This window comes from Manacus candei, unplaced genomic scaffold (assembly GCF_025592945.1).
Source record: "Manacus candei isolate 608988 ecotype Guabito, Panama unplaced genomic scaffold, ASM2559294v1 h1tg000016l, whole genome shotgun sequence".
NCBI classification, from domain to species: Eukaryota; Metazoa; Chordata; class Aves; order Passeriformes; family Pipridae; genus Manacus; species Manacus candei.
In genome coordinates, this window is record NW_026138064.1 from 1,089,833 (window position 1) to 1,102,489 (window position 12,657).

General features: G+C 37.9%; 1 protein-coding gene across 1 annotated transcript in view; it reads right to left on the reverse strand.

The window, feature by feature from the left end:
- ADGRV1 (adhesion G protein-coupled receptor V1) overlaps window positions 1–12,657 on the reverse strand; it is a 274,545-nt gene that overhangs the window by 4,359 nt on the left and 257,529 nt on the right. Inside the window, exons 98-99 of the mRNA XM_051782549.1 lie at window positions 6,220–6,411; window positions 4,526–4,703 (exon numbers count right to left, since the gene is read on the reverse strand). Of these exons, the coding sequence (XP_051638509.1) occupies window positions 4,526–4,703; window positions 6,220–6,411 (370 nt within the window). The remainder of the gene's footprint in view (window positions 1–4,525; window positions 4,704–6,219; window positions 6,412–12,657) is intronic.

Consider the following 12,657-nt stretch of genomic DNA (forward strand, 5'->3'; position numbering starts at 1 on the left):
CCTTTTGCAACCAGAATTGTCTATCTCGTATTGGCCTTTTTAGCCACCAGCGTGCTTGTAACAAATGTGGGTAGAGCCCTTCCCAAATCTTTGTTCACGAAGCCCAGCCATGATGAACCACATTTACATAAGCTTTTTAACTTACTCAGTAGATCTTCTCCATATTAAAGAACTATTAGAATATTTACATAGTATTAGAGAAATATTGAAATATTTATGTAGTATTTGTCACATTTGCCTATATTAAGAGTAAAAACACATTAAGATATGAAGGTAGCAGAATCCTCCATTGATACTGCTCAATATATATTTGGAAAGTACCATGGTGGGTGTCCCATCACCACTGGAGGGGTTTGGGCCTCTCTCAAAGGCTTTTGCTGTGTTTGATTTCACATCTCACCCAAAGCAATTAATTGTTTCGGTTTTGTGCATCACAGAAGGGGGGAGGACAGGAGTATTTGTAGGATATGTGAATATAGCTGAAAGCTCAGAAATCAGTAAAGCTATTACGCATTTACGGTATTTATGCTTTAGAGCAATGCTGATGGGTAGCTTGCTGCTTTGGGACAGATTCCATCTACTTTTATTCTTGTTGGCTCCTTTTATAACTCCCCAGCCCTAACAAGAGGTAATTCTTGTATATATTGGGAATTCTGGTATATATTGGGCTTTATCCTCAATGACAGTAACATACAACTCTGTCACAATCTGGAAGGCAGTGGTCTTAATAAAATGCCTATCAACATAAACCTTGCACAAGAAATCAGAGGGAAAGTGAGATCTAGTCCAAAATAGCAGCACTTCTGAAGTTAATTAGTTAAATTAACAAAAACTAATTAATAAATAACTTTCTCAGCTGTTTGAATCAATATAAAACCCATAAATTAAATATAATAAAATAAATAAATTAACAGAAATTCATACAAATTTTAAAAAAAGTTTTTAGCACATATCAATGAAAAGGACATGTCCCTAAATCATTTTTCCTACCATAACTGTTCCATAATTTCTTTCACATAAGCTGCCTTGGAGCTGGCTGGCCTTCCAGAAGATTCACAAAATAAAATAAATGAGGTGATGCAGTGAGCAGAGTGAATCCTAAGAATGTATTTATTTCTGCATGGACATGAATATATCTGATGTAAAGGAGGAATTAATCAATAAGATATTCAGATACAGTGGCTCTATGATACAAGAAGCCCAGTTTTTGTATTTCTTACACCAAACAAAAAAATCCTACCACCATGTGATGCTTGCATAAAGCTGGCATAAAGGCTGGCAAAGAAACGGTACACTGCTGTCCACCTGATTTACTAGAACTGCAGTTGTGTGTGTCCCTCTGACCCAGTCCATATTTTAGGTTAATCTGTAATTAGGCCCAGTGTTAATGATTGTGGAACCAAGGGCTAAGTGCACAGTTCTACAACACATTCCTTTAGCAGCAAGGGCGAGTGTGCCAGCACAACTATTTGTGGAGCTGCACTGCACACTGCAAATTACTAAACACTGGAGAGTCAAAGAACAAAGTTTTGCTGTGGGGGTTTGGTTGATTTTTTTTAACCTGTCTTCATTTCTGCAGCTGAGAGGCCAGCTGCAGAGGCAGGAGGGCAGGAATGAAATTTTAGCTTTGCTGTTATTATACCCTCTTTGCCACTGATCCTGGCTGCAAGGTTAAACCTTGTGGCTACAGACAGCTTAAGTAAAGTCACCTTCAGAGAGCTCAGAACTACATCAAAAGGACTATGAGTGAAATGACAGATGAAGCACAAAGTGGCATAAAGACATTTTTACATGTTCCTCTGCTAATCACTGCTGATCCTCAGTTAACCTTCAGAGTGGGAGCTAATATTTGAGCACAGCTATGGCTAAGTTTGGTTATAGACTGACAGTTTTTGGGAACAGAAATAATGGAGGTTTCTGTTTCAGCTTATCAAAGGTAAAGCTCAAACAATAGTGGATCAAGCATTTCTAATCTTCCTCTATACCCAAAAGTACCATCCCACAGTTTAGAAGTGATAAAACTAGTTAATGTGGGGCAAAGCACCTTCTCTCTGCTCTTCTAGAAATCCTCCTCAAAATGAGGAATTCTCAGTCTACTGAAATGAAGTCTGGTCTAAAAAGGGTTGAGAAGCACCTCACACAGCAAATGACAGGCAAGAGCAGCGCAGCACAAGGCATCTCAGCTGCCCATACACTTTAGCCCACTTTGAGAAGAGGTGTTTGTCTTCCAATTGCCAATGACCACCACTTTCTTGGAGCTAAGAGTGGTGCTCAAGGGCACCAACCTGATGTGGAGTGGCAAGGCATATAGAAGGAGGGGAGAGGAGGAAGAGGAGAAACTGAACCTGAGCAGATGTGGTTTCATGTGAGCACAAGCAACAAAGCAAGAGAGGAAGAAATGTGCTGCTGAGAGATCATGAGATGACCTTTTTTCAGTGCCTGCTAGCTTAACCATTATCATAAAACTCCTGTCAGACAACAGCTCAGCGAATACTTTGGCAGTATAAGCCTGTATTGCCAAACAGATTTTTAAAAAAACCTTTTCCACCACCTCATCTCTCTTTTTATTGTTTCCATGTGGTTCCCTGCCTCCCTCTCGTTGGCCATGCACTGAACTGGACTGGATAACAGGATAAAAATAATAGAACAGATTTTTAGTCACAGAAAACCTCTTTTATTTATTTATTTATTTGTTTATTTTATTTATTATTAAGTATGTGTTGAGCTACAGCTTATGTGTAAGACAATGGCTGATAAAACATCTGCTTTGCTGGTCAAAGCTGCTCTAAGCTCCACGCTACTTCTTCAGTTCATGTTGTTCAAATGTTGTGTGTGGGGCTGGAACCAGATGGGACAACTGATTTGATTTAGAAATAATGGGGTTTTTTACTCCTGTAATTGGGGACACAGTTTGGTCACAGGAATAAGCACTGGGTTAAAATTGTAAGACACTATTTGAATCAGTAATGCAAACAAAAATATTTTCCTCCAAATGTGGCCTGAGGTCTCTGCTTCAAATCACATTAATACAAAAGGCTCATAAGAAATAAAATTAATAAAATATTAATAAAGAATACAACAATAAAATTTAGGCAAGATAATAAAAAATTGGCTCTCTACACACTCCCTCTAAAATAACTGAAAACATTAACTAAGCATGGAGCTTGAAGACTTAGGAAGAAATAATGAAGTGCTGAATTTGTGTTGAATTATAACTACTGCTGTTACCTAGATTGTTTTTTATTACTTAAGTCTCAGTCTTCTGCAGTTTACTAATGCCAACTAACTTGCTTAAGCAGAAAACACTGTGTGATGGTGGGAGTATTAGATATAGATGGCTTTGTATCTTATTAACTACCTATGAATTATCTGGTTTCCTTCAAAGCATTCAGGAGGGAGATAAAAAGCAAAAGGTACCTTCTTACATACCTAAAAGAAGGTTTGCAACCGTAAGCTTCTGCACCTAGCTTTGAAAGTCATGACAAAGAAAACCTCTAACTGCTAACAAAGTAGATGTAGTCTGCAAAATGTCTAGGTAAAATTAATAGGTACAAAACAGATTTTCCTATGAAGATGGCTTGGGTTGGAAGGGATCTTAAAGCCCATTTATTTCCAATCCCCTGCCATGAGCAGGGACACCGTCCACTAGACCAGAATGCTCAGATTCTCATCCAACCTGGCCTTGAACACTTCCAGGAATGTGGCAGCCACACCTTCTCTGGGCAACCTGTTTCAGATCCTTATCACTTTCACAGCAAAAATTTTTTTCCTAAAATCTGATACAAACCTGCCTTTTTTCATTGCCCCCTTGTCCTGTCAGCCTATGCTCTTGTCAGAAGTCCCTCTCCAGCTCTCTTGTGGCCCCTTTAGGCATTGGAAGGGTCTCTAAGCTCTTCTCAGAGCCTTCTCTTCTCCAATCTGACAACCCCAGCTTTCTTAGAGTTTCCTCACAGCAGAGTTGCTCCAGCGGTCTGAACTTCTCCACGGCCTCCTCTGAAATCACTCCATGTCCTTCTTAACTCGGAGGTTGCACAATTAGAGAAGTTTTCTGCAATGCAAGTTGGCTTAGGATATTTAGCATTATGAACTTATTGAATACAAATATCCCTTTATTAGCAGCATTCTCAGTCTTCCATCTGGTTTGACTTTCCCTGGATATCACTGAAGGGAACAAGCTCCTGAAACTACGTGTGCCAGATGACTTAACCTGATAATGTCACCAGAACCTTGCTGTTGTCTCTTGTGGGGCTCAATGATATCCCCAAACATCATTCACATGATTCATGCGACCTCCTGCTTCCAATCCAGTCCATTTGTACTTCACCTGATGCCTGGTGCAGCTGGGCTTTCGCTTGTGTCTGCCAGATCTCATCTGGTATCACTGCTGTGACTCTGTGCCATGTTGACTTATCTTTCAGATTTTCATTGGAAATCAGGTTATATTGAGACCTCCTTAACTGGAGCTCATGGAACGGTGACACCATAACAACATGAACTTTGAGGTGCAAGGAGGAAAGGCACTTACCTGTCTTTAAAGCAAATATTAGGTCATCAAACTCTTGTGATTCCTCATCAGCAACCAATGAGCTGGTACTAAATCCTCCAGAAGGGTGGAAAACGTTGCCATTTTGTGGACTTTGCTTAAAGGCAGCACTAGCTTGACTAGCAGGCTGCAAGGATGCCCTCTCCCAGTCTGTAGGCACCTGCAAAGTTTAAAAAGACACAAAAATGCAGTAATCATCAAAACTATAGTACAGAAACTAAAAACTATGACCAGAGCTGAACTGAAGACAAAGAGATTTTGGAACCAGCTGTTCTGTCACTTCTATAGTGAACCAGAAAGCTTTTTTTCTTTTCAATAAATAATACATATGTATGTATATATATTTACATACATGTAAATCAAATACAAGTCATTTAACCTTGTGTTTATTATGTCTGTCCTAGCTACAGCAAAAAATTATAAAAATATTGCTATTTCTGAACACTCACCCACAGAATGGAAAACTTTAAAGTACGGAAACTAAAGTACTGAAAGGTTTCAGCTTAATCCTCTCTTACCAGTGCCTTTGCCTCTGCACTGCCTCTCCCTTCTATAGCAACTAATCATCATTCATTTCCATTACATGATTTACAGCTGGCAACCCACCACTTCCCATGTTTATCAATATAGTATTTTAAAGTAATTTGCCAGTCTTTGAAGCTTCTAGTGATGTCTTACAGTTTTGACATCAACTTCTCCTACACTCAGTTTAAGGTGGAGCTGCACAAAATATTAGAGTTTCAGTTAACGAGTAAAGAGGTGTTTCTGCAAGTCTATCTGCTCCTTAAAATATCATGAAAAGCCAAAATGCTGAACTCTAAAAAAGTATATTTTAGGCCAAACAAAATATATTTTCTTGGTTCAATACTAATCCACTGTTTAGATGTTCAGGAACACAAAAACTTGCTGTGAAGGACTGAGAAGCTGTCCTGTTCCCTGAACTGGGGAGAAGTTGAGTAAATTTAGTGGTCTGACAGGAGGCAGCTGAGAAGCTTTAAAATCCACACAAACCTACAGTGAAGTAGGTAGAAAAACAGGCAAAACAGCTGCCACATAAGTATTTTGGTTTCCACAAAAATTATGACTAGAACAGATATATTCTCTTGAAATATTTCAATTCCATCAAGTAAGTATTTTTCCTGGAAAACCTGTTTAGCTGGAAATTTTCAACTAGCCCTCCTCCCCTCTCCTCCCCTCCCCTTCCCTCTCCTCTCTTCCCCTCTCCTTCTCTCCCTTCCCCTCTCCATTTTATTCTAAATTTATTCTATTATAGTTTCCAGAAATTTTGGACATCATAATTTTGAGAAATTAATGACTTAAAGCTCATCTAAGATCTACAGTAAGCTGAAAGAATTACCCTGATATTTTGATTTCTCATTACTTACTTTTGACAGTTTAATCAGCCTCTATAACAAACCAAAGGCTCAAATAGAAAAGGGGAATTTCTTTAGATGGGATATCAGGTAATGGTAAGTTCCAAGAATATTGCCATGGATAAAGACAACAATTTTTGTTGTTAAAATAAACTAAAAAAAAAATGTTCCCCTCCCCAAAGCCAACCTTTAATAATTAGCATTTCATTCCCATATATTACACTTCAGAACTGCCACTTAAATCTCCAGGTACATTTTCAATACACAAGTTAATGACTACAGAGCACTATAGAGCACTCTTACCTCTTCCATAGCACTGATGAGGTTCTGTGTGGACTTGCTGATCTCTCCTCCTGCAGCTGGCAGACCACTGCCATGTGTGAAAAATGCTGATCCTGGAGTTGTATGCCCATTCATGTCTACAGTATAACTTGCTTTCACAGGACAGCACAGCTGGTTGTGCAAGATAAAATATACCACGAAGACATAAAGACCCTGAAACAGAGGGAGAAAAAGAACATCAGCCTGTAAAATGCAGGGAGCTTAGATCAGAGTTTTCTATGGAAAATAAGGGACATCATGACTGCCCATCAGAGATCTGAAAGTTAAAAGTAAGTTCATATCCTGAGGCCTCCAGCTAAAAAGCACATAAGCACACACACCCCTCCAAAGTATTTTAAAATGATTTTTTGGTTGAACCCACACAGTTGCAAAGCAAAGCCAAGTTTTCAACAACAACAAAACCAACTTGAGTTTCACAGTTGTCATAATAGTGAAAATGCGGTTAAAGTCTGCCTTTACAATAGGATTTGGCTGCTGGTCTGCAGCCACAATTCTTCATTTCCTTGCTGACCTGCTGGCTCTTTGCATTCTTACCCCAGTTTCAACCTCATGCAAACTGCACTGCTGCCGTCACAGATACTGAGTTGTAACTATAAATTAGATTTTCTGTGATATCCACTAATTCAACACTGTTCTTCATTTCTGATTACCACAAAGCCTCTGCTGTATGCCTCTGCAGTTCTTTAAAACTTGTTAATTTTGACCTTTAGACTGAGCCAAGAAAAGTATTATAACTATGTCTTTTGTTTGTAAAGAAATCCGGTGATTGAACTTCTCAATATGAAATCTGACTTACTTTACTTTTTAAGTTGCACTTATACTGAGGGAAAATAATCCATTCCAACTGATAAATCAACCACTTCAATAATTACTAAAGAACGGGTTACCAAAAGAGTAACAGAAAGAAGACTGCTGGATTCTTACCAATTCCTGCAATAAAATTACATTTGCAATGGTTTTTGTATTTCACATTGTCCTCTAGACCCCTGAAACCAATTGTACTAAACAGAACTATTAATTTCAAAGGTATTCATTGGCATGAAATTACTAACTGGGATTATAAATAGTAAGGAGTTTCATATAAATACATTTGTGAATTCCTAATGGAAGGAATTATGAAAATACTTGGAGATTACAAACACCCAAGATATATGCTCATTTCCAGCCAATAGCACTTCATGATACAAAGATTATTAATTTCTATTGCTAAAACTATATGATAAAACCATCTGGTCCCAGGCGACACATAACAGAGGCTAATGAGATTCAATGGGATTTTGGTCTCAGCTGTTCAAACACTGGAAAACCCTTCTACAGCTGCTATAAAGCTATACAAGCTCTGTGTGTGAAATTTTTTAACAGCAAACCACCAAAGAAAAGTGTTAAAAACAATTATTTTGAGAAAATATTTTTCCACTTTTCCAGATTATTGTTTATTTGTCATGTGGACTCAGAGCAGTTCACTGAGAGAAAATTTCTTTGTGATACATGTAAGTAAATACATTCCAAAAAACTGATGCAAACACATGTTGCCCTTAAGAGACATTAAAAAGGAACCAAAATGTCCTTTCATTCCACAAACAAATCCAAGGACTCTGATGTAGGTCAAGCATTATGGGACCAGCAAATGGATTTATTTTAATTTGTTTAATGGATATAAAAAGGCTAAAAACCTCAAGAAGAACAGATAACAGTGACGACATGGAATTCAGAGTAGCTTCTGGCAATTCAGTCTCTGAGGACCTAGCCACAAAAGTTGCACACAAATTTCAAGTGGTTTTGTGCTTTTCAAGAAAACCCATTAGCTGAAAATGCTACACAGCTCTGTCTTTTGAAATTGCAGGAACATTGGCATACAAGGTCCATGAGAAGTCACTTTCCTGTGCAGCCTCAACTGTAGACACTCACTCTTCTAAAACAAATAAACATTAATAAAGTGCCACAATTATTTCCTTAACTCAGCCTGGTGTCCTGATTTAACTCTCTGCAGACAGGTGATGAAACAGCTCCTCTAGGTCCTTCCATAATGAGCACATGGACTCAGGGAAGTTATTTGACTGCGTAAGGACAGGAGGAATCACAGGTTGAGACAGATAACAGAAATAAAAATTTTGTTTTACTTCTTCCAGTCTTGCAAAATGTTACAGCAGTGCCTTACAAATAGAACCTTTTACCTAATAAAACAAAACATTCCTAGGTAGGTAATACATGCCCACAGGAATTGCTGCTACACAGAAAATTTCTTGCTTGGCTAGAAAAAGGATGGAACTTTCTTTGACGTATATTCTTACTGAAATATAGAGTCTCAAGGGGACAACGCTCTGTAGAGGTGAGTTCCTTTGTACTGTCAGTGTGGTTTTGTTTGAAGTATCAAAAGGGTTTTGTGGTCTTATTGTGACAACTCTGCATCTTAGAAACCACCAAAACAGAATTGTAGGAAGTCAAAACAAGGTAAATAATCCTGCTCAAACAGCACCGAATTCCAATGACCATACACATGAAGATGCCATGAATTAAATCATACTGATTTATATTTATTTTTGCACCAGCAGCTCCCAGGCTGTTTAATCTGAAAGATCACAGGCAGGATGCAGACACTCAGGTTGTGTCAGTGCAACCAGAGCTTTCACAGTCTCAGTGGGTTTTTTCAAAAGCCCCAATATGAGGATTGAACCATCCTTCATCATACTTTTTACACCCATAAACCATAAGGTGTTCAACCTTAAACACTGTAAAAATAGTCATAAATCACTACAAAAATAAGGTTGTTGGCATTCTCACATATGTTTCTCTCAGTTTAATACATAAACAACTCTGGCCAATTTGGAACTACGGTACTTTTTCAGACACACAGATGTTGTCCTTGATGGTTGGACCAAGTATGAAATGCAGAGAGCAGTCAATTTCTGCTGACAGGTCTGCTGGTAACCTGCACACTCCAAAAGGATTGAAAGGAGGATGGTCTGGGTATGGATATTAGTAACACAGGCAATGGCATCTCTGTTAAAATTGTGGTAAATATTACTTTTTTATTCTTAAGAAGATTTCATTAAAAAATCCCAACCTAACCCCAAAACGCAAACCCCAAAATCTCAGCCTAGTGCCAGTTTGCTCTGCTGTTGCATATACAGTTGAGAGCCATTCTCCTCAGCTCACAAGTACGTACTGGGAGACCATGAGAAACTCCTGGGTCTCAGAATGAAATGACTGATTGATAACTTAAGAGCTTGACCTGGGTTCCATAAAAGTAGACTGAACAAGTAAGCTAAAGATCTATGACTCTGGAGGATTTAATGGTAAAACTACATAAATTCTGTGCACTGGGCCCAAAACATTTAACCCCACTACATTATGATAGTAATATTAGTGAAACGTCACAAAAAAAGATAAGAGCAAAAAGAGTTACTAATGTATTTCCCATGGCGGAAGGTGAGAACTACTTCAAGAAGATAATAAGTTTGTCCCAAAGTTGGGAACATAGACAGGCAACTTACCGTTCCTCTCAGATGTGGTGCCTGCCTGAAAAAAGTTTTCAAGGCAGTGTCTGTAAAGACTGCTGGTTATTTTACTAATACATGCTAATGGAAGACAATTAAGCTCTTAATATTTCATCTCAGCAAGCTGGCCTACACATCTGCTCTTTTGTCAGGGAAATAATTATCCATATCAACCACAGCTACAATTGTCTTAAAGAAAACTCACATGCAAAAGTCCACTGGACCTTTTTGGCCAGTGAGGTGGGAACAGCCTCTTTGCTGCCCTAGGTTAGGCCTGGTAGTTCACATCACAAGAGGTATTTATGGAGAAGGCAGAGGACCATGGCAGCAGAATGAGAGATAGAGGTCTTAAGACGAAACAGGGATATTCCAACTGGATATAAAGAAATCATATTTAATGTGGGGGTTATTAAACATTGGAACAAGTTGCCCAAAGAGACTGTGGAAATTTCTCTATAGAAGAAGGGAAATACTTCCTGGTATGTGATGTGAGGGGGATTCTCCTATGCAACAGCTTGATTTATTTATTCTGAGTGACACTGTAGGAAGCTAGCAAATTAAGGACAGACTTCCACAGCTGTCAATAAAGGACAGAATACTTTTTACTTCATGAGATCCCATGCAGACGTGGAGGACTGATCCATAGAAAACCTTCATTGCACATTTGACACTCAGAGTTTCTCTGTTTCTTTGTCCTCTAACTCTGCGTGTTCCAACTTACTGTGCTCACACTACAGTATGTTTAAATTTGAAAATTAACTGTGTGAATAGCAATGAGAAAGGATACAACAGACTGTAGGCAATCAACAAACTACTTCATGATCTCCCTTTTACATATGGAGAGAAAACCAAGATGACTACTGTATCTCATGATTTTATTATTGATATAATAAAGACAATCACACCAAGGCATTAGATTTTTTTTTTAAAAACTAACACACATCATACTTTTCCCACAAGTATTTTAACCATGTCTGAGATACCCCACCCTGAAATTGTAAAACCTATTTTTCCAAGGATAAGTGGATTTAGATAATGTCATCTGTTTTAGAGGAATGGTATTTCTATATATAAAATTAAAGTATCTTAAAAAGACTTTTGGGGAAGAAAAGTAATTTCAACACTCTACTTTAACAGTTCCTCAACCTGCTTCAGGGTATGTATTAGCACTAACAAAAATTGTGTGCACTCTACAGAGACATTCTTTAACTTCCTATTTTAATGTGGAAGTTTGGCTTGCTATCATCACATGACTGTATCATTAAAAGTTGTTTTTACAAAGGAGAATATTTTAAGTGAAACCAAGGCTTCTGAAGAAAGCTGGCATCTTGGATTAGACCACAAAAAGACCTCAGTTACCAAAAATGGTTCATCCTGATCCATAGGTCACCATGGCTACAAAATCACTATCATTTTTACAGTTACACCTTTATTGGTGCCAAATGGTTAAAAAAGCCCCAAAAATTCACAGAAAACAGGTGCCTCTGACAACAGATGAGTTGTCTATATTTGGATCAGCTTTTGAGACATGCTGGTTTATATTTTGGTTAGTTTCACTTCAGCTTTTTTAATTTTGTAAGAGTGAGATTTCATCTTATTCTCTGTCTGGACTACACTAATTTACTCTTGGCAACTAGTCCTAGGAAGCCCTTTGCTTGTCAATTTAATGGTCAAGCTGCTCCTCCCAGGCTGCTGTTGATGGCCAGGGATGCTGTTGTGGGCTTCTCTTTTCTTATGTAGTTTTCCATCTCTGGCTGTCAAAGACTGTTGTGGATTAATCCACATTTACATAACAAGTACCCTCTGCTTTTGGGAAAACTACCTGTCTGATTAATCCAGATAATTTGCATGGTTCACTACATTCCAAAGCTAGTATCTGTACAGCAAAAAATTACTCACAAAATTAAAGGAATCATATTGAAGAATTCATAATCAGAGCCATTGTACAATGTAAGATATATATTTGATGTAATTTCCCTAATAATTTTTGGATTAGCCATGGAAATGAATATTCATACATGCAATAGTATTAATAATGTGAACCATGTGGCAAACACAAAACACATAATTCTGTTTCCTTCTGCAAGGAAAGCTTTCCTTCCTTTCCTACTTCCTTTCCTTCCTTGTTTTCAGAGATAATTGTAATAAATTGCAGACATGGCATTTTTGTGTACGTTTAGATATCAAAAAGCAGTCTTTAATGTACATTTTATTTTGCTGTATCTTCTGTTGTATCTTCTTAAACCATATTTTATTTTGAGAATAGCTTGAAGATCTTTTTATTTTTATGTCAGATGTAACCTCTTAGTCACGGGATAAACCATCTTTAGCCATTCCTTAACATCTCCCACTCACGACTCTCCAATTATATAACCTTTGAAACATAAATCAGACCCTTCTGTTTAAATCTAACTTTTCTTCTTAGCATTCAAAGTGACTGTTGTAAAACCCTGTCCTTAGCAGTGTAACTCTGCCAACTGGCGATTACACTTAGTAAGTCGACTTTGAACCTGCTGTGTATCATCAAGGGTTTGCCTGTTTATTTGCCGTTAAGCACCAGTTTTCATGAAGCCATTGTAATTCTCACCAGTCCTACAGCTTATCACGGTTTCTATTGGAACATTTACTGCTTATCTGCACTTTGCTTGCTTCCTGAGGTATTTACTCCCCATTCTGCTCTGCAGGAAAAGACTTGCGTCAGTTACAGCTGAAGACCTAAAAATTCACATCAAAATAAATGTGATTGAGAACTGCAAAATTCATACCATCTTGAGAGGAAACACTTGCTGAACCAGTCAACTGCCACCACATACACACATACACAAGCACAGAAGCCACCATAACAAATGGAATGAATAAAAGTAATAATTAATATATATCATTAAATTAAGAATGCATTTTC